The sequence below is a fragment of the Melanerpes formicivorus genome, unplaced genomic scaffold, assembly GCF_026170545.1.
Source record: "Melanerpes formicivorus ecotype bairdi unplaced genomic scaffold, bMelFor1.0.p_v2 SCAF_33, whole genome shotgun sequence".
NCBI classification, from domain to species: domain Eukaryota; kingdom Metazoa; phylum Chordata; class Aves; order Piciformes; family Picidae; genus Melanerpes; species Melanerpes formicivorus.
This window is the reverse complement of record NW_027142385.1, coordinates 6,028,981-6,046,543: the sequence shown is the minus strand read 5'-3', so window position 1 is coordinate 6,046,543 and position 17,563 is coordinate 6,028,981. Positions and strand designations below refer to the sequence as shown.

The 17,563-nt window shown below is 38.4% G+C and overlaps 1 protein-coding gene across 1 annotated transcript in view; it reads right to left on the bottom strand.

Annotated features, from left to right (window-relative positions):
- The window catches only part of C5 (complement C5), a 30,305-nt gene extending 13,279 nt beyond the window's left edge, over nt 1-17,026 (bottom strand). The window contains exons 1-23 of the mRNA XM_068155836.1: nt 16,923-17,026; nt 15,741-15,933; nt 15,189-15,351; nt 14,533-14,603; nt 13,825-13,916; nt 12,732-12,814; nt 11,992-12,082; nt 11,600-11,705; nt 10,834-10,960; nt 10,392-10,507; nt 9,970-10,170; nt 9,226-9,429; nt 8,232-8,441; nt 7,916-8,065; nt 7,122-7,251; nt 6,754-6,819; nt 5,619-5,819; nt 4,883-4,973; nt 4,379-4,455; nt 3,573-3,712; nt 1,841-2,056; nt 1,204-1,264; nt 138-227 (exon numbers count right to left, since the gene is read on the bottom strand). Coding sequence (XP_068011937.1) covers nt 138-227; nt 1,204-1,264; nt 1,841-2,056; nt 3,573-3,712; nt 4,379-4,455; nt 4,883-4,973; nt 5,619-5,819; nt 6,754-6,819; nt 7,122-7,251; nt 7,916-8,065; nt 8,232-8,441; nt 9,226-9,429; nt 9,970-10,170; nt 10,392-10,507; nt 10,834-10,960; nt 11,600-11,705; nt 11,992-12,082; nt 12,732-12,814; nt 13,825-13,916; nt 14,533-14,603; nt 15,189-15,351; nt 15,741-15,933; nt 16,923-16,987 — 2,944 coding nt within the window. The 5' untranslated portion in view covers nt 16,988-17,026. The remainder of the gene's footprint in view (nt 1-137; nt 228-1,203; nt 1,265-1,840; nt 2,057-3,572; nt 3,713-4,378; nt 4,456-4,882; nt 4,974-5,618; nt 5,820-6,753; nt 6,820-7,121; nt 7,252-7,915; nt 8,066-8,231; nt 8,442-9,225; nt 9,430-9,969; nt 10,171-10,391; nt 10,508-10,833; nt 10,961-11,599; nt 11,706-11,991; nt 12,083-12,731; nt 12,815-13,824; nt 13,917-14,532; nt 14,604-15,188; nt 15,352-15,740; nt 15,934-16,922) is intronic.
- Nucleotides 17,027-17,563: the final 537 nt, after the last annotated feature.

Here is a 17,563-nt window from a genome sequence, read left to right as displayed (position 1 = left end):
TTGCAAAGCCTTTTCTCTAAAGGAGAAGCTAAGAATAAATTCAGATAAATTTAAAGGAAGGAATAGGAAATAGGAGGAAAGGAACATAAATGCAGAAAGCACATATTCAACAGACTAAAAGTTTCAATTCAGTTTACCTTTGACGCTGACATTTCTGTCAACTTTTGTTTTAGGGACAAGATTTAATGGGATTTTGTAGCGGAATTCTTGGCGTCTCTTGAGCAAACCTATAATTGAAAATGTGTATATATCACATCACACCATCTAAACCAATGCATGAGTCAGATGTAACAGCCAGATTGAAAAGGTACAACTATCTGAGAACTCAGCAATAAAAACACCTGTGTTAGCTTGAAAACTAGAAATATGCTCAAGTGTTCATGCAAATAATATTGACCTTTGAAAAAGAATAGACACAAAGACTTTCATCTTAATTTGGACTATTTTGTTAAGTAAAATATCTGATCTGGCCTAAACTTCATGGTTTCAGATTCATCTCTGGTTAATTGTCTCCCCTCTGAGGAAAGGCTGAGGGAGCTGGGTCTCTTTAGCTTGGAGAAGAGGAGACTAAGAGGGGGACGTATTATGTGAAGGGTGAGTGTTGGGAGGACAGAGTCAGGCTCTTCTCAGTGATGTCCAAGGATAGGACAAGGGGCCACAGGTGCAAGCTGGAGCAGAAGAGGTTCCACATGAACATAAGGAAAAGCTTTGTCACTGTGAAGGTGACAGAGCCCTGGAGCAGGCTGCCCAGACAGGTTGTGGAGTCCCCTTCTCCGGAGACATTCAAAACCTGCCTGAATGCATTTGTGTGACCTACTCTAGGTGATCCTGCTCTGGCAGGGGCACTGGACTGGATGATCTTTGAAAGTCTCTTCTAACCCCTAACAATTTGTGATTCTGTAAATAAGAAAATATTCTGTTTTCATTGATAAAGTACCTGCTAAGTGGTTTTCAAGCACACTGAGAAAACCTATTTCACAGTAAAAGACACATAGAAAGGTTTCTTTAAGAAATGAATCCAAGTCTTTTTGGAAACTATTTAGAGATGGATTTGTTAGTGAATGAAAGGACAAGAAAGCCTTGGAAGGGACATAGGAATAATATTTCAAGAAGGACAAATGTCCATTTTGCTCACATTACAGAGAACTTGATGAGGAAGTAAGAACATGAAAAAAATAACAAAGACATAATCAATTCTCTTACCATAAACACCCTGTGGATCCAAAGTGAAGCCTGTATGAAGTTCTTTCTTAATGCCTTCTGGCTGAAATCATGAAAGGTAAAGAGCAAAAAATGAAAACACTTCTGCTTAATTAAATGACACTTTAAACCATAGTATTTTTGCCTTCTACACCCTTCTCTGTAGTTTTCCTTAGCTGTTCCACATCTATTCCACATATATTTAAGCTAGCATTCTGTCTCTCAAAAACTTGAGCAAATCTAACCAAAGATTTAAATAAAATATTTAAGTATAAAATATTCAGAAAAGTGTCTTGCTTAAGCAGCTGAAAATCTGAGTCAAATAGCAAGATTGCTCCCTATGTCAGTATCTTTCTCTGTCTCTCTCTGTAAAATCTTTAGGACAATTATTATAATCAAGGTTTAAAAGTTATAATCAAGGTTTAAAAGTTATAATCAAGGTTTTCAAGTGTGTGTAGTCAAATACTTAGTTAAGCATTTTTCCTCTGCATACACCTCAGCGAGTTCAGTGATATGTGATGTTTTGGATTCTGATAGTGTTCAAAATAAGCAATATTTTTATATTATATAGATTTTTAATGTGTCACTGGATCCATATGAAATTCAAACCCATTACAAACATGTGGATCATTGTTCTTACCATTACTCGCAAAGTTTTAACTACAATTTCACTGTTGCTGGTTGTCAGCAACGTGAAGTTGATGGTGTGAAGACCTAGCTCCAAAGGAAGTATCCTGAATGTAACTGCTGCTGAAGATCCACCATCTAGAGTCTTAAGATGACAGCTCCTCATTCCAGTAGTTGCAGAACTTCCAAAGGAACAGATTCCACTCCCAGTGGCTACTGTAACACAGAACTGACACGTTGAAAGAGTTGAAATGTTTTGCCTCCATGACAGGTACAACTCCAGGGAAATCTTAAAGCCACTATATTCCCCTACTGAGCTGTAATTCTGCTGTTCTGTTTACAAGGAGTAATTGTTACTATCTTTTAATCATTATTACTTGCACTAAAGACCATTAACAAATACAGGCTGGGCAATGACTGTCTGGAAAGTAGCCCTGAGGAGAGAGACTTGGGGGTGCTGGTGGACAAAAAGCTCAACAGGAGCTCTCAGTGTGCACTTGCAGCCCGGAAAGCCAATCAGATCCTGGGCTGCATCAGGAGAAGTGTGGCCAGCAGGGCAAGGGAGGTGATTCTCCCCCTCTACTCAGCTCTGGTGAGACCCCACCTGGAGTACTGCCTCCAGTTCTGGAGTCACTATCACAAGAGGGATATGGACGTGCTGGAAGGTATCCAGAGAAGGGCCACGAGGATGAGCAGAGGGCTGGAGCACCTCTCCTATGAGGACAGACTGAAGGAGTTGGGGCTGTTCAGTCTGGAGAAGAGAAGGCTCCAAGGTCACCTAATTGTGGCCTTCCATGATCTGAAGGGGGCCTACAAGAAGGCTGGGGAGGGACTTCTCAGGATCTCAGGTAGTGATAGGACTAGGGGGAATGGAATGAAGCTGGAGGTGGCGAGATTCAGGCTGGATGTGAGGAGGAGGTTCTTCCCCATGAGAGTGGTGAAACCCTGGAATGTGTTTTCCAGGGAGGTGGTTGGGGTGCTGTCCCTGGAGGTGTTTAAGACCAGGCTGGACGAGGCTCTGGCCAGCCTGATCTAACACAGTATCATGGTATCAGTCAGGGTTGGAAGGGACCACAAGGATCATCTAGTTCCAACCCCCCTGCCATGGGCAGGGACACCCCACACTAGATCAGCCTGCCCAGAGCCTCATCCAGCCTGGTCTTAAACACTTCCAGGGACGGGGCCTCAACCTATCAATCTAGTGTGGGGTGTCCCTGCCCATGGCAGAGGGATTGGAACTAGATGATCCTTGTGGTCCTTTCCAACCCTGACTGAGACTATGAAATGAGCAGCAGCAGCGCCAGAGAACCACTATGCTAAGCTTCATACTCACCCCTGCTTCATGCAGATTCTTTGCTTACTTGTGTTTTTTCAGTACTAATTTTGTTTCATGTATTTCTCTTTATATTAAATCCCTGTGCAATGTGACCTGTGAGCTCTGGAACAGGAAATTCAAAAAGAATCCCAGCACTTTTTGACAGTGTCTAAACAACTGGGATAGAAAAATGGTGGCTTAACTTTCATGAGGCAAAGTTGCAGGGCAAGAGCACGACAATGGTGTAATCAGTGGAATGGTGGGAGAATAAATAATTACTGATTGGATTTCATTGTTACATAGTCATGTAGAGCACACATAACACTAATGGAAATCTGATCCTGGGTTCTGTTTATATTGGATACTCACAGGGGAAATGCTCTTTGAGTTTGTTAATCTTTCTGTAGAACTCAGTAAGACCACAAATTACCTTAATTGCAGAATCTCTATGGTTATAAACTGATCCTTTTAACTCAATTTGTTCTCCTCGCACCACAGAATATGGAACAAAAACGCTCAGGAAGATATCTTTTACAACTTGTAGTTCCAATGGTGCAGCAACACAGATACCTAAGAAAATCAAAAACACAAAAGCAGGATGTTTTACCCACCCTGCTGACAAACAAGCCTGAAGAGGTCTTCACATTCTTACAACCTTCATTGATGAGCTAGCAGTTTTCAATATGTACTCTGAAATTGTCCAAGCTTTTTCAGAAGGGTCCAGGCTCTTGTTTGAGTGTCTGTCAAGTTCCAAGTTGCTCTCTCCCAGTCTCCACATATACCTGCTGAGTATCCTCTAATCCTCTGAGTTGCTTCTCCTTCTTCTCATGGTGAGAAATAAATTTGATGTTTGGACTACCACATCTTTTTCACTACCATATCTATTGGAAAATGTGCTTCTCCCTCTCCTGAAGTCCCTGAGCTACTGATAGCAGGACAATGTAAAACTGTGACAGAAAAGTCATTCATTATTTGTTCTTCTATTTTTCTTGGCTATTTTTATAGGCTGCTGTCAAATACAAGCCAGGTTTTGTTTTCCAAGCCACTTGCATTCGTAACAAGAAATGAAGTAATTTCCTTGTCCTAAAATATATTTTTGATGCTTTCTTTTCCTGTTTATCAACCAACAAATGAACATTATAGAACACTGCCAGCTGCAACGAGGAGTTCCCCAAAATCCACATGGAAAAGCTCCTTAATTCTTTAGCTCAAATCTAATTAGGCTGCAGTACTTGCCTTTATCAGAAATGCCAACACCTTGTACTTCCCAGGTAGTCAGTGAATCAGGCAAGGTGACAGAGAGCGTCTTTGACCTGCATTTAGAACACTTACACATCATTAATGGCTGTCTGTTAATACCAAAGCTCATCAACACAAAGGCAGCATATGCCCAGAGCAGCCCCTGTATGTAGGAGAGATTTAGCTTCAACAAGATACAAGAGCATATTTGAAAACAGAATTTCTGGATTTTTGTTTGACTAAACTTGCATTTAGCTGACTTCACTAAAACTGCTGCTTAGCAAGACTGAGAGTGAAAGGAAAAGTAATTCAGCAGCGTGGGCACCAGACGGCAAATCCTGTACAGGGGAAACAAGGCAGGAAGAGTTTGTCCAGACCTGCATTTTAGCACACATCTTGGGTACAGGCAAGGCTAGCCAGCTCACCTCAAGTTTAGTGTTTATTTTCTGTAGAACAAATGACTAAGTTAAATGTTGGCAACTGATTTGAGAAAAACAGTACCTTGGAGAAACCTGGTGAACTTCCCATAACCAGCTCTCAGGGAAGTAGCTACGAACTTCTGCCTGATCCACCTCCAAGAAATCCTCAGAATCTGAATAACGTAAAGCAAGTAAAGAGAGAAAAACACCCCAACCAAACAAAAAAACCCAAACCATCTGACAACAGCTTTCCACCAAAGGCTTCAAAATCATTATCTTTTTCTCTTGTGATACTATATTCTGCTTACTTGCCTGATAACATTTTTCTTGTATCTCAACACCCTCAAGCAAACATCTGTGTTAATCCCACCTCATCTATTTACACATGTGAATGTCCCGGACAGATTAATTTATTAACAAGCAGTAATAGGGAGAGAATAGGAAGGCAAGAAATACCAAAGTCCCACTGATCTTTCCTGGGATGTCACTCATTGGCTAGTGTGGGCCTAGGCAAAGGGTTCAAATTTAGCATTCAAGTTTGGCATTGACTTCACAGGCAACAGTGCTCCTTTACTGCAGCTCTGCATGTTCTAAAGGTAGGGTACAGACCTTGACAGATAAAGAACTGCTCTCCTTCCCCTCTCCAGGGCTATACAACCAAGGTCTTTAGAGACTGGTAGAATTTTTTGTGGAATAAGCTTGACAAGTAATAGGAAGGGGTTAATAGATTAACAAAGTAGTCACTTTTAGATTTACCCATGTCCTGCTGGAAGTGTTTCACCCCACATCCACAAGAGAGTTAAAGTTCTCAGACTTACACATTCTTGCCAGTATCAGAAGCTTAGTGGGTTCTTCTTCCCTCAGCTTGTTTGCAAATTCACAGCAATCTATGAATGCAGCAACGCACTTGGCACTGCGTCGAATTCGTTTCGCTCTGTCACTGCAAGTCTCCAAGATTGGAAATTCTTTAATTCCATGCCTGCAGCAGTTTCGGGTTTCTGCTTGCTTGTATTTGGATACTGAAATAATAAGGAAATGATTCCTTTCCTTCAGATGAACTTTTTATTTCCAAATGCATCTCAACTCATTACACTCAGCGTATTTTTAACGTGTGCTGAATCTCAGAGAAGGAAGAGATTTGAGGAAGAACATCAGCTGGGCATTTTTTCCAGAGCTAGTAACACACACTTAACTTAAAAATATTAACTAGATGATAGATAGTGACACACTTAACCAATACTGTTCTGAAATAAAAACATTAACTAGATGATAGTGACACACCCTTAAACAATGCTGTTCTGAAATAAAAATATTAACTAGATGAGCTGTGTTGCAGTTTAAGATTTCACAGTCAAAGGTTCTTCTGCTAGGCTTGGTCCCTGGCAAAAGCTTCCATACAGGAGAACTGTGAGGTTTTAGGGCTCTGACCCTTCAGAAAAAGAAAAGATTTGAATTTTAATGTGTACTTAAATCTTGCTGTCTTCAAAGTCAGCATATGGCTAAGAGGCTGCACCAGAAGAGGTTCAGGCTGGAGGTCAGGAGGAAGTTTTACACAGAGAGAGTGATTGCCCATTGGAATGTGCTGCCCGGGGAGGTGGTGGAATCGCCATCACTGGAGGTGTTCAGGAGGAGACTTGATAGGGTGCTTGGTTGCATGGGTTAGTTGATTAGGTGGTGTTGGATGATAGGTTGGACATGATGATCTTGAAGGTCTCTTCCAACCTGGTCTGGTCTGGTCTGGTCTGGTCTGGTCTATTCTATTCTATTCTATTCTATTCTATTCTATTCTAAATGGGGCCCTCTCTAAAGATGTCTTCCATATTTGGCAGTTTCTCTCTCTGCTACATTAAGTTAATAACGATAATTAAAAGTACTAAGCAAACACTCAGATTCTGGACTTCTAATGGATGTGATTTTTGTTCATCATCTACTTTAAAAGATTTTTTTCAATACCTTCTTTGTTTATCCGATCCTCGAAGCCAGATCGCTTTGTTCTTAAAATTTCATGGCAAGGTTCATCTGTTCAATAAATAAATAGGTAAGGACAAGCACAGTAACAGCACAGTCCACTTCAAAATCATTCCATAAAACACATTCCAAATTTGAGAGACTTTTTTTCCATTTACTATTTTAATTACAACAAAGCATTTTCATTCCAGTTACAGTAACTGATCCACAACTCATTATGGTTTTCTCCCTCAACAATCATTAGTATATGCATTGATTATTAATTCAAGTGCCAACAGAGTAACTTAAGAGTCACAATAGAGCATTTCAGAGAAGGAAATCCACAATTTGCTGCTTAAAACAAATGAATTTACCTTCTTCTTTTGAATCATCAGCATTTGCATTCGTTAAAAATGTAAGCCCAGCCATTCTGAACACGTCAACATTGTTCTTCCCTCCTCCAGCACCACACCCAAGGTCACTCTTTTCCACATCTAGCATTAACTGAAGGGAAAAAAAAAAGCATCAGCAGTTAACTAAAACCTGGAATATACCATAGAGTCATGGAATTGTTTCAGTTGGAAAAGACCTCCAAGATCATAAAGTCCAACTGTCAGCCCAAGAGCACCATGGCTGAAAATGCCACATCCACACATTTCTTGAACACCTTTGGGGATGGTGACTTCACCATCCCCCTGGGCAGCCTGTTCCAATGCTTGACCACTCTTTCAGTGGATGACCATAGGATGAATGAGTTAGACTTGCAGATGGACTACTTGAGTCTGGAAGATGTCCTTGTTGAAGGGCATCATTTAGCAGTATTTGAGCTAAATTCAGCAGCATATACCATTCTACAAATATACCTTCAAAATACAGCCTGAAAAGATTATAGGAAGAGCTAAGAAGGAGAATGTAGTTTCTGTGTCTCCTTGATCAAGGAACTCTCTAAAACTGCAACATATTTTCAGCCAAGTATGAAGGATTCTGATGAGACAGCTCAGGTCTGTCTTTAAAACCACAAATTACTTTTAATGGAAATCAAAATATTGCAAATTAATTATTTTTATAACTTTGACCTGTCAGATTTTAACCAGCAACTGTTACCCTGAATTTAATAGCTCTCCTGCTTGTTCTGCAGCTTGTTTTAATTCTGTGGCTACTACTTAACTTTTTCCAGCGCTCTCTTTCCTCTTCGGGTGACTCCATACACTGCCTTGTCAAGAGCTGACAAAGCAACAAAGGAATCGAGCTGTGTTTTCATGTTAAGCGATACAACTTCTGCTGGATTCAGTATCTTTTTGCTTGATTGCAGCTTAATCTATAAATTGAAAACAAGTATTGGCAATTTTAAAAGCACATTGCTCCAAAATAAATCCATCTGAAGGCAAACGTGGCAAGGAAGCATTCAAATGCTTGTGTAAATTAAAATCTGGCCATAAAACAACTGCACAGCCACAAATTTTAGTGCTTGTTTCACTACTCACATCAAGGTTATTCCCACATTTCTGTTCCACATTCAGCCAGATTGAATCAGCTACTAACTCTGCAGTTTCTTCTCCCGTGACTATGTAGTAAACAATAAGTCGTGCTGAAGGAACCATTTCTTGGGTTATCTTAAAAGTTAGGTGTTCATATTCCAAATCATCAGTTCTTTTCTGAGTTCCAAAGCTGACTATCTTCCCTTTTGATATGATCTATAACAGAAAAATGGTGGAGAATCCAGAGGTCAAAGTTTATATTTAACGTGTTTCTTACCTATACTAATTACTTGCCTTTTGATATAATCCAAAACAGACAAAAATGCTTTGTCTGATCAAAGGATGGTAGATCTCTCACAGAATTATGAATGTTAGGGGTTGGAAGGGACCTCAAAAGATCATCCAGTCCACCCACCCTGCCAGAGCAGGATCACCTACAGCGGGTCACACAGGAATGCACCAAGATGGGTTTTGAGTGTCTTCAGAGAAAGAGACTCCACAACCTCTGAGCAGCCTGCTCCAGGGCTCTGTCACCTTCACAGTGAAAAAAAGCTTTTTCCTTATGTTTATGTGGAACCTTTTCTGCTCCAGCTTGGATCTGTGACCCCTTGTCCTATCCTTGCACACCATTGAGAACAGCCTGACTCTGTCCTCATGACACTGCCCTTCATGTATTTATAAACTCATCCCTCATCCCCTGAAAAGAAGTGCTGCAAGTCTTTCACTTCCTCCTGAAATAGCTCTAGAGACTAGAATACTTGTTCTTAATCCCAGCCTAGGTCAGATGACAATTCAAGACAACAGAGACTTAATACCCAATTTAAAGATGAGACTGCTAACAATTTCTGACTATAAGATTGGCAGATTGTTTAGGGAAGGAGCAGAGGTCTGAGCTGCTGTGTTCCATGCTGAAGTTAGTTCTTGATTGTTGAGGTTTTTCATCTATGACCACATATTAAATAACAGTTCAGTGTTTGCTGCAGAAACATCTGTTACTTACCAAATAGCTGTAGTGATGTATGTTCTGAATGTACACACTGTGGGGATATACATTCATATTTATTAAATCCCCTACTTGTAGTGGTTTGTGCTTTGAAGCCCAGTCAATATACAAATAACTCTGAGTTAATGATGAGTAAGCTCTTGCTTCATAGGTTTTACTTGCTTGGTTTTCATCTGAAAGGCGTGGATCTGCAGTTTTTACCTGCAAAGATAATCCAAATGTCTCAGACGTTTTCAGTAAAGGAGGAAACAAACCCCCTCAGAATTACACATAAGAACACAAATCATTGCAATACTAAATCATTCTGCAGTATATTATTCAGAAAGATTAATAAGAGTCAGCTCAAGACTTCTGTGTTTTCTTTACTAAAAAGATCAACAAGTACCAAGTTAAATATAAAATGGCAATCTAGAAGCATGTACATAGAGAAGCAAAGGTTAATGAGATGCCTCCTTACATAGTGAAGGAAGCACAGTGGGAGATTTGATTTCACAATTAATTTAGACTTTTTGTTTATTAATTGTGATGAGCTAAATGTGACAAATGAGGATACTGTTTCAGAACCACTTAATGAATTGAATAGAGCAGCAATGTTTCTTTACAGCACATGCAGTTTTCATAACTCTAACTTTATAAACTCTTAACTTCTGAGTGTAAATATCTTCCTAATAGCGTTGTCCATTCACAAAAACTCAGAATTAAACCCTCAAAGAAATAAATGTATGGAACAATTTCACTCACTTGAAACTCCAACATTTTGCTATCAGATGGGGTATTAACAACAAACAAAGCAGTTCCATCCTTCATGCTCGTGCTCCTTCTCCCAGATTCTGAGCCCTCTGGTATCAGCTCAGTCTCATCCATTTGCTCACTAAATGATTTTGCAGTGACAATGACAGGGATATTTCCAACAAAGTGATCTACTGTGTCTTTCACCTGCACCTGATAATCAGAACAGATAACACATCTTCAAAGAAAGGTGACATTTTTCAAGGAGAAAACTTTCAAGCTGTTAAGCTTTTAAATTACCAAGTTGAAAGAAAAAAGAAGGTAACAGATGAGTGGAAATTAAAAGCATGTTAAGATCTACAGTACCTTATATAGGAACCTGTATTCTGGGATTTATGTTGCAATGTGCACCAATACAGCTGCTGTTAACTAACCTTAATGAAGAATGGAAGTCCAGGCTTCACAAAGAGAGGAGTGGCAATCAAGAACAATTTGTATGGAGATACAGCAAATACAACTCCAGAAAATTCTGCTTCACCACTGAGGCCACCTAACAAAACATTTTAATAATCACATCCTAGATCCTGTGTTTCCTCCACTTGCCTTCAAAGGACAGCACAATCTGTCTGTTACAGTGTTGTCCTTGCATCTAAAGAGTGCAAAGTGTTGTGAAAACCAACAGCCAAAAGAGAAAAGCTTAATCCTTAAACATTTTTACAGCAAGAGGCTGTTCTTCCTTATAAATTATAGGAAGAAGGACTTTTGTATACTAAGGAAAGTTTGAGACTAGGAAAGTTATCCATATAATTTTGTTTTCTAGCTCTGCTGACATTTGCAGATATGTTTAAAAACTAAGTCAGTTAAAAAGCAATTTACCTGTAGACTCCATCACTGATGCCAAAATGTATAAATACGACCCATCCAACTCTTCCAGACTTTGAATGTCTATAAAACTCACTGCTTTCTTGCTGTTAAAATTGATCTCAGCCACTCCATTTTCAATCTGGAAATGAAATGGAAATCATTACTTTATAGTCAGTAATTTAGAAATAATATATAGATACACTATATGCAAATTCTGACTGCAACATGTTTCTGTTGTCTACTTTCAGAGGAAACCAAAGGTGGAATTGTTTTAATGAAGAAGAATTATTTATTCCCTAAAATCATTGATAATTAATCAACAAATGGCATGTATTGCAAAGTCTGCATGCAGGCACAACATGAGGTAGGAATAACACAGAGATATCTTCACTAAATTAGGGAGGGATAATTGCCGAAGCAAAGACTGCCCATAATACATCAATATAATTTGGATCTGTTTGTCTCCATTTAATTTCCTTCCTTTCTTTTGTAAGAGATACCATAAAAATTATTTCCCAGAAATGTCAACCACAAAGTTTGCTCAAGTGAGTAATTGAATCAGGCTGAATGACAATGTCTCAGATGCTGCATCTGAGTTTCATTTTAAAGTGCATTTTTGTCACCCTGATGACAGTATTACGAAGGAAAAGCTGACACTGATACAAGCTACGAGTCGGGAGCCATTCTCATTAATTCTAATGGGAAAGCTCCTGTGGAAATGGGTCAATCCTGAAGTAAGCATATGAAATCTGCACAAACTAGGCATGCTTCCTCTTACCCTGGTTATATGCAATGCCTGAGGTATCATTCTCTTTCCACTTTTGTCAATTATTCCAAACCGAAGAAAGACATCAGCAGTTGCAAGATTTTTGTTATAAAAATAGCTGAGAACAAACCAATACAAATGCTTTTAAGATTACTTTAATGGCTGCAACAAAGCACTTGGTTTTAAAGAAGAATCACTTCCTAGGCAAGAGACAGAAAACAAATACAAGTATCTGTGTAGCTTTAAACACTTCTGTTGAGAAATAATATTACACAGCAGAGAGGACTGTGCTGACAGGGCTTGTCGAGGAAGAAAAGAGCAAACTTCTGGGCACGGGAGACTCATTCTTCAGGTAAAAGAAGAAGAGAGACACACATTTAGAAAGCAATGCTGAATTTCCTTACCTAGCTTTCACAACAATCCTGAAGTTCTCAAATTTATCAGAACTAATAAAGTTACTTTCTGGCTCTATGGCAATGGAAAAGCTTGGCATTGCTGAAAATGGAGCAGAAAAGAAAGCCACTCAGACATGGTTTGACACAGTGAGCTACAGATCCTCAGAAAGATATCTCTGTGAAATCATCAAAGAATCTTATCAGTTTCAAGTCATCTGAATTACTGTATTATAGTTGTCCACAGTGAAGCATGAGTTGTAAAGCCCTAAGCTATTCACAGTTGCAGTGGCTTCACATTTATCTCATCTCAGCTATCTCAGAATGACTCAGCATGCTAAAGGATAGCTCTGTGTAGAAGCAAGTGGCACTAATACAGGCTTAGACTGCTGTGACTGACTGGCTTGCACTGACAGAAGAGTGTCTAGCAATAGGACAAGGGGAAATGGTTTGAAGCTGAGGGAGAGTAGATTTAGACTTGATCTTAGAAAGAAGTTCTTCAGTATGCCAATGGCAGGGAGGTTGGTGTAGTTGATCTTTAAGGTCCCTTCCAACCTGAGCCATTCTGTGATTCTATGACATTAGCACTTGGCATCACACTGCATCCCCCTGCTGTGTAGAAGCAGGCCAGCATTACCTCAGGCACTTCTGAACTTGCTTCCTTTCTGTTGTAGAGATGTCATCAAGACAATATCAATGAAAAAAAAAACCACCATCTCAAAATGGAGGTTCACAGTATGGGCACACCTTACCATATTCCTTAACTTCAAATTCTGCAACAGCTGAAGTTATGAAATTCTTCTTGTACTTGGCTTCAATCTTCCAAATTCCATACCTACAAAATGTCAGCAATCCATTTTTTTTTTTCCAAGATGAAAAATTAAGGTTAAAGATGATCTTACTGCTTAACAAAAATTCTTATTAATATGACTAGGGAGAAAAATTCTGGACAAAGTTTTTGCACATGTTCAATGCCCACTTCAAGAAAATTTTGCTTGGTGTTTGATAGTTATTTGAAAAATATTTTAAAGCACTGGAAGAAACTGGAAAAGAATTTGCCATTATTTATCACTACCATCAGAATGTTTTGGTTCATATTTACAGGCAGAAACACATTCTGAAGGCTGCAAATCTAACCAAGAGACATCATTAATCTTCCCTCTGAAAAAATAAACTGATGCTTATTTCCTGATGCAAAGTAAATCAGTCCAAAAAATCTACTTCTTCAAGAACCTGCTGGCATCCTTCTGCCAATTCAGTGAATCTCCAGCACCCTCTCAAGACTAAAAGAAGAATTGACAAAATATTGATTTGTATGGAACAAAAATAATTGTACTGTTTGTAATAACTACCACACTTTATTATTTGTAATGATGGGAAAATGCTGGGGATTTATCTGGACATATGAAACACAAAAGATTTCCCCCCCCAAAATCAGTAAGTTTTTCACACTGATTCTATCCTTATAGTAGAAAGCTTCTGTTACACCTTCATTTTTAATTGAGCATGATAAACCTACCACTAAGTGGTTTTTAACTTCAGTTTTATCACCAGGATTTTCACTCACTACATCTCCTCACTTTGTCTCATCTCAGTGAGAATATGCCCCCTCTCCAAGTGTAAGCTCCCGACTGGGCTTCAGGAGGCAAATGTTAGTTTGGAAGGCAACTGAAGAGGACAACATTTGGTCCTAAGTTCCTTATTTACACCATAGTCTCACCCTATGTGAAATGCTAGAAATGTCCAAGTTTCAAGTCATGCACACTCTGTATATCAAGCAAAAGAGTGTTTAAGACAAGGCAATAATATGTTCATAATTCTCAAAAAACCACTAAATAAATCTACTTAGGATTAGGAGGAATCTTGAAGTCAGGAAAAGAAACTATTCCAGTAAAATCTTCCTCTTCTGTGATATCCACTTTTATTCCTTCAGGATCCTTTAAATGATACCAGGAAAGAAGCAGATGTTACAGATCATTCTCAACAGAGGGAAAATGTTTATTCTGTGATTTTGTTTTCATTTTTCTAAGAGTTTTGCCTATTTCACAACACAAAACCACAAACATTTTTAGAAACAACTCAGACTGAAATCCTGACAAAACATTTTACTGTGGTTCCAACAATTAAAAGTTGATATTACACAATGCTTAAAATTGCTATAAAGTTACTGCAGTAACAAACCTGCTAAAGGCTAAAAAATAAGAGTACAGTAGATACTGATTATTTCTATATCTCAGATGAAATAAGCAACAGTATGAAAAGAATGCATGATTAAAATTCCATCAAAAATCCTTTCCCAAGATATTAAAGATAATTAATTTTGTTTTCTTTCCCCACCCCCCCACATTCTGTAACAACTTTAGATCTAGGAACTGAAAACTTCTATCCAACTATGCCAAGTCACTTTAAAATCTTTTAAAGGATGTCTGGCTACCTGCAAAAACACCTAACAGCTTTATTAACTATTGATTGCAGCACTGACTTGCCATCTAACTGCATTTATTTGTTTTGTAATCTACAGAATATTAAGGTTAAATTCAATTACAAACTCACCACAAAGGTTAGGACAACTTCTCGACGAGCTGGCTTCAGTTCATCATTCAGAGAATACACTCTGACTTTCACTGTAAGGATTAAGACAATAAATCTCAAAGTCATGCCATTAGAGGGATCTCACATAAAAATTTCAAGAAATGACCTCTTATCCCCAATAATTTTATAATATAGTAGTTATAGAATGCTCTTGACCTTTTGTTGGTATAGTGTCCAAACAGTATTTATGCATGCTTAAAACAAGAGACCCTGCAGCACTGTTCTTCCCCATTGACTCACCCCAGTGCCATGCAATTTTTAACCATCACAATCACAGCATATCACTTTTGCAGCAAAAAGAGCTCAGTCTGCATGAAACCAATGATTCAGTCAGCTTTCACATATGCCCAGGAAAATCATTCACTCTTTGTGCCACAGATTACTCAGGGTGTAGAAGGCAGGGATTGAGAAGTAACTGATTGGAAGAGGTGATTAATTTCTGCAGCATGATCACCAATTAGTTCAAAATGTTATTCTGCTCATTAGAAAAAAAATAAATAGCAGCCCACAGCGACACAGCAAAACCAAGATCTTAAAGGGCATTTAAATCCTAGTTCCTTGTCAAAATCAACTCTTTAAAAATTAAACAACAGGCAAGAGAAACAAGCATTATTTACCTGACTGATCAGGAGTATAAACTGGCTTGTCTGTATGAATAAAGAGAAATCCATTCTCATAGGAAATAGGAATTTTTTTTAACCTTGTAAAATGTGGAGAAACAGCTTCCAAATACACAAACTTGACTGAATTCCCTGTTTGTGGCAAATCTGTTGGTTGAAGCTGGGGAGGGGTGGGGGTAAAATAAAGATTTTTAAAGACTATTAACTTCTGTCTTTAAAATACTTCTTTTTCTCTACAGCTTTATTTGTTCAGAAGAGTAGCTGAATAGCCATTACTATCCTGCTGTTAATTAACATTAAATAAAAACATCAATGCCCACAAGGGTTTATTCTTGCTTATACCACAGATGACAGACTGAGATTGACAGATTGCATTGGGTTGGAAAGGACCTTCAAAGGTTATTTTGTCCCATGAAATAAACTACAGGTGGCAAACAGAAATTGGGGCCCTTCCCAATTTAAACAACTGAAAACTCACCATAATTTACTTTAACACTTAAAACTGCATGTGACAATAAAAACACTGCAAGAAAAGTCTGGATTTCTTACTCTTAAAGATACAGCATCTTGGAATTTGTTGGCAGGAGTTAAAGAGATATGGCCAGAAGAATAAAGAGTAAGCTTATCTGGAAAGCTTTTTAGGGCAACATTGACTGGGAATTCCTCCTCATAACCAAAAGCTTGAACTACAACTTTCTCAGATGCCCCAACTCGGAGGATCTTTGGTGCTGTAAGGACATACCTGTTATGGAATATAAAACAAACAAAAAGGTAAAGGAACTGTATTTCCTTTGGACTTTTTACTACCATTTGTAATTCACCTATGTACACACTGTTAAAGCAAACAGGATAATCAGGTTAAGTTATTCTAGGCCACCAGTTAAAACCAGCAGAACTTCAGTGAGACTTATTACAAAGACTGTAGAGTAACCTTACCAAGTAACACATCACATAATGTTCATGGATTTGATTTTGCAGACACCCAGAAGCATGTCTACTAAACCAGGCTGTTTGCATGGAAATAATTCTTCCTTTTGCCAAATGAAATCCTGAACCTTCATAATACTACACTTAAATGGTTTTTTTTCCTACCAGTAAAGTTCTTCCTGAAATTAATGAGGCAACTTAAAGGAAAAAGTGAATACATAATTGCAGGATTACTTTAATTTCCTCAGTGCTTTATAAATTGAAGCACGCATCATTCCCCAAAGAAGCCAGGCTTCAGTACCTGACCACATAATGTACCTCAAATACACACAAAGTCTAAATGCAACAATCCATTTGATACAAGTGCATCTCCTTTGTCTGAGATGCCAAAAGCACTTAGATTGGCTGCTTTCTAGGTACCAATGCCAGCAGACACAAGTATCAAAACCACACCAAGTCCAATTGTAAAACGCACATTTAAGTAAGAGCTTTCATCACACCTGTAGCAAAGTATCTGTCTTCAGGCACTACATAAAAAGCTAATGAGCATCAACTTCATCTCTTAACTTTTTCTGTGTATTTGTGGCAAACAAGAAGCTGAGTCTACTGCTTTCTTTGGCAACAAATACAGTAATTCCAGAAGCATGAGTCCCACGTACACTTGTGAGAATTTTGCTTGTGAAACACATCACTTTGCCCAGTGCCTTTTGTATTGGCTCTACTTAAATTCATTATCTATTTGCCTAAAACAGCAGACCACAATCAAGTAACAGTTCCAGTAAATTCTGCATTTGCTTTACTTACGTTTTCTCTTGGCTAAAAGTTGTTCCAGAAAACAGCAAAACAAAAAAATATATCAAACCAGTCATAGTGGCTATGGCAACAAACAGCAAACCATAGATGCTAGGCAGTCTGCATTAAACTGCATTTGGCTTCTGCTGTAGACGAACAGAAATACTTTTCACTCACAGTTAATAATTAATTGCAGATCATGTTTTACTAAAACCTTGTTGCCCCCTCCCAAGGAAGGTAGAACAGCTAAACTGAAGAATGTTTTAACTTAGGATTACTCTGGATAGATTAAAAAACTGAAATCTCATCACAGCCTTAACTTTCTCTCCGATAGCTACACACAGACACAAAAATATTTTCACAGCAACCAAAGAACCCCAAACAGGCAAAGAACAAGATTGTTTGTCATTCAGGAAATAATAGTTATTTAAATCAAAGTGATTTAAAATTTGCATCTGAAGGAATAAATCCATTTGAATCATAGCAAACATAATGCACTGATCTGTTTAGACCAGGTGTTGCCATTATTTTTATCCTTGTTTTTTGCTTTGAAATAACTCTTCACTTGCAAATATCTTTTAGCCCTTTATGTTCTTGATTATGACAACTGAGTGCTTCCATTACAAATAAAACTGAAGAATGAAAATATTAAG